This window comes from Salvia miltiorrhiza, chromosome 1 (genome assembly GCF_028751815.1).
Source record: "Salvia miltiorrhiza cultivar Shanhuang (shh) chromosome 1, IMPLAD_Smil_shh, whole genome shotgun sequence".
NCBI lineage: Eukaryota > Viridiplantae > Streptophyta > Magnoliopsida > Lamiales > Lamiaceae > Salvia > Salvia miltiorrhiza.
Window position 1 is genome coordinate 31730870 of NC_080387.1, and position 3725 is coordinate 31734594.

Genomic DNA, 3725 nt, shown 5'->3' on the forward strand with positions numbered 1-3725 from the left:
TTCCTAAGTAATTAATTAGCAAAATAAAATGATTTCATTTTCACGATTTACAGTATCGAACTTATGTTAATATCATTGCTGTAAATTAGTCAAAAATTGATGGTTCCAATTACTAAGAAATCTCTCTTTTAATTGATCATTGATTCAAATTCCGTCAGTATCGTGTAGATTATATTTTTATTTATTTAAATATTAAATATTTAATACTTACTCCGTCTCACATAAATATAAACTTTTTGTCATTTTGGGCCGTCTTACAAAAATATGAACATTTCTATTTTAGTACACTACCCACCACAATTTTTATCTCTATTTTTTATAAGGTGGAACCACTTTTGCACTCATACACTTTTATCTAACATTTCTTAAAATTCGTGCCACTTATAAATATTTATATTTTTATAAGGCGGAGAGAGTATAATTTGTATAAGTTTAATTATTATTTAACTAATTCATTAATATATATATATATATATATATATAGGAAATGGATCATGTAGATCCTCTTTCTTATATATAGATCCAAATATAAATCGCACATTTTATATACATGTGCATGCACTAAGAAAATAGAAAATATTAATCTCGAAAAAAATATAGATAGCCCTTTAAAAATATATATATATTGGTCCAGATTTAAACCTATATACTACCAGTATCTGATCCCTATATATAAATATTTATATATATTTATATATTTTGTATCTCAGAAAAACAAAAAAACAAACCTATCATAATTCATAAATTCCATGGTTCTGGAAAATTCTAAATAAAGTTTCAAACTCAAATAAATAAATTCATATTGTAAAATCGGATATTGTGATATTGAAATCTAAAAAAGAAGACTGCCTCAAAAAAAAAATACGGAACACCTAGTATATTTAAATAAATATATTTAATACAAACACTTATTCCAGAAACACCTCTTAAAGTAAATCCACAAAGATTTAAAATATCGTGATTAATCAATAATTATCCCACGTTTAATACGATTTTCTTAACCCTCAAAATTCCCGAATCGTACGAAAAATAGGAAAGTCAGTTTCAGAATTTCGTTAAATCGAAAATAAATAAATAAAAAACAAAATCTTGTGCTGCATCATAAAACACGTAAAACCACAGCAGCAAACAACCGTTTCTTAATTCTCTGCATCTGAAAAATACATTAACAAAAAAACTCTAAACCCCCAAAAATCTTCTTCCTCTACAGTCTACACATATCTGTACATGTTTGTGCGTGTTATTTTTTTTTTTGTTTGCATGCATGAATCGAATTAAATCTTTCATTTATCATATGTTTTCTCTGTTTATTCAGGTCGGAAAATGGATGACAGCGACGTAGGAAACGCCGTTAATCCGACGGCGGCAGAACACGACGGTTTGCAAGTTGCTGCGGCGGCGCCGGTGGAGGGGGAGGGGGAGAATAGATTGGAAAGCAGCGGCGGCGGCGATGGTGGTGGACATGAAGGGGCGATGGTGGCCGTCGCGAACGGCGGCGGAGACGGTGGGTTTAGGGAAAAGAGGAAGAGGGGGCGGCCGAGAAAACAGCTGGGAGAAATCCAGCCGGAATTTAGGGTGGTGGCGGAAGATCCCGGCGGGCCGCAAAAGCGCGGAAGAGGGCGCCCTAAGGGTTCCGGCAAATGGCAAACGTTGGCAGCCTCTTTTGGTAATTTGATTGATAGATCCATTATTTTTCATCTATAATTTAATTAATGATTAGGGAAATCATGTACAGTATTTCAATTCGAGTAGCTCTATCAAATTAGAAGTTGCCTTTTGTTTGAATCCTTTTGTTTTTGAGAGGTTTCTTGGTAAAGAATCTGGAAGCATAACAATGTATATATGTATATAGGTTTGAATGGTGGTGAAGCTGGTGGAAGCAACTTCACACCCTACATAATTGACGTTGAAGCAGGAGAGGTTTAATTTGAGTAGTATTTTTGATTTTACGCTTAAAAAAAGCATGATGATGATTTGATCACATCAATGATATGATGGTGTTGTGCAGAACATTGTTGAAAGGATCTGGTCATTTTCGAAGATGACTTGTGATTCAATATGCATCCTTTCGGCCTCGGGTTCAATCTCCACTGCTCAAATCTTCCTGCCCGCTTCTCGAGACCGCATTTTGAAATGGGAGGGCCATTTTACTATTGTTTGCCTCAATGGATCGCATACATATGATGATAAAGGAGCCAAAACTGGCCTTCTCACCGTTCAGCTCGCTAATTCCGACGGCCGCTTCTACGGTGGCGCCGTAGCCGGCTCACTTATTGCCGCCGGCCCCACTCAGGTAACTCGTCTGTTGGTCTAGTGGTAAAGTACTTAAAATGCACCATGCCTTGAGATTAAATTACTCCAAAATTGTCCAGATTTATATGTGGTCTACTTGCCATGGTCGTTTCTTAACAAAAAAATGCTAGCTAGAAGAATCAATTTTTGGCCCATAAATAAATAACTCTGATGCATATTTTTTGCAGATTATAGTTTCTACATTTAGACAGAAGAGGCAGCAAGCAAGCTTAAGGCCACCTAACATGATTACTGCTCCAAAGCTTAGTGATAATGGCACAGTGGAAAATGGTGAGAGTGAACAAGTAAGAGATGAAGGGGCCACCTTCAACGTCGGCCACCCTTCCTCCGCTCCTCCGCCTCCGCCTCCGCCTCCACCTCAGTGGAAATCTTTGCAACCGCCGTCGAATGTCTGATTTTTTTTTTAAACATTAAATTATTTTGTAGAACATTTTTTGTTTGTTTGGAGTAAGAGTGTTGTTTAGGAGGCTGATGGCTGATTGTTGTATGTTTATTATTGAATTTGATTTTTGGATTTTTTTTTGTGCCTTTTGTCATTTCTATTTGGATGATTTTAGTCTGAAAAATTGGGTGAGATTTCATTGGTTGTGATACATGGCTTGTGATGATGCCTGTAATCTTGGGACGGTATTTTCCGACGGATAAATATCGCTAGTACGTACTTTAAAAAAATAAATATATTTCTCTTTATTGAAAATTCTTATTTCACTGAAAACATATTTTTGAATTCTCACTGAAAAACATATTTTCTTTTCAGATTTTCTAGTTTTGACGAGGAGTTAATGCCTTTAAATACTCTATCTATTTTCATTTTTGTGTTTTACATTTGTTATATATTTTCTGCTTCAATGTATCTCAACTATGTTACTAATCTAATTTTGCATCTTGGCGAAGTATTATAGTGAACTAACATACCTACGTGGCAATTCATGAGGTGTCTTCAAACTAAAACGACGTGCCAATTAGAATAAATTCAAAATATCTTCATACGATGTCGTTTTTAAATGACTTATCCTCGTACGACTCTTTCTTCTTCATATATCTTTGTGTGTTAATATTGTTTGAATTTTGGCATATGTTGTCAAACCAAATCCAATCGAATTGGCAAGAGAAATAAGAGAGATGGAAATGGCAAGAATCAAGCAATTGATGCTCCTCGATTCACGATCCTTAAGTGTCGTATCGAGATCTTTATTCATAGCAGTGGTTCTCCCCTCGTTGCCCTCGATCGGCTTGAATATCCTTGCAACCTCTCATTTTTCGTTGCTGCTATACGACGCAGATTCGTCTACTCATAAAATTGGTCAAATATTGGTCAACTCAAAACTAATTTCCTACAATCCCCCACATGGCCAAATGCGTATGTAGACACAAACTCTGTTTTCAAGAGACACTAGTATGTCAGTCCGTGC

At 35.4% G+C, this 3725-nt stretch overlaps 1 protein-coding gene across 2 annotated transcripts; it reads left to right on the forward strand.

The window, feature by feature from the left end:
- Nucleotides 1-1058: 1058 nt before the first annotated feature.
- On the forward strand, nt 1059-2836 carry LOC131020562 (AT-hook motif nuclear-localized protein 9-like). 2 transcript variants are annotated; one of them, XM_057949476.1, is made up of 5 exons: nt 1059-1229; nt 1316-1666; nt 1853-1920; nt 2009-2293; nt 2481-2836. In XM_057949476.1, exons 2-5 carry the CDS (start codon nt 1324-1326, stop codon nt 2706-2708), a joined length of 924 nt encoding a protein of 307 aa, XP_057805459.1. In that variant the 5' UTR covers nt 1059-1229; nt 1316-1323; the 3' UTR covers nt 2709-2836. The 2 variants fall into 2 exon arrangements, with proteins under 2 accessions (XP_057805459.1, XP_057805449.1); XM_057949466.1 differs by having other exon boundaries at nt 1061-1233.
- Nucleotides 2837-3725: the final 889 nt, after the last annotated feature.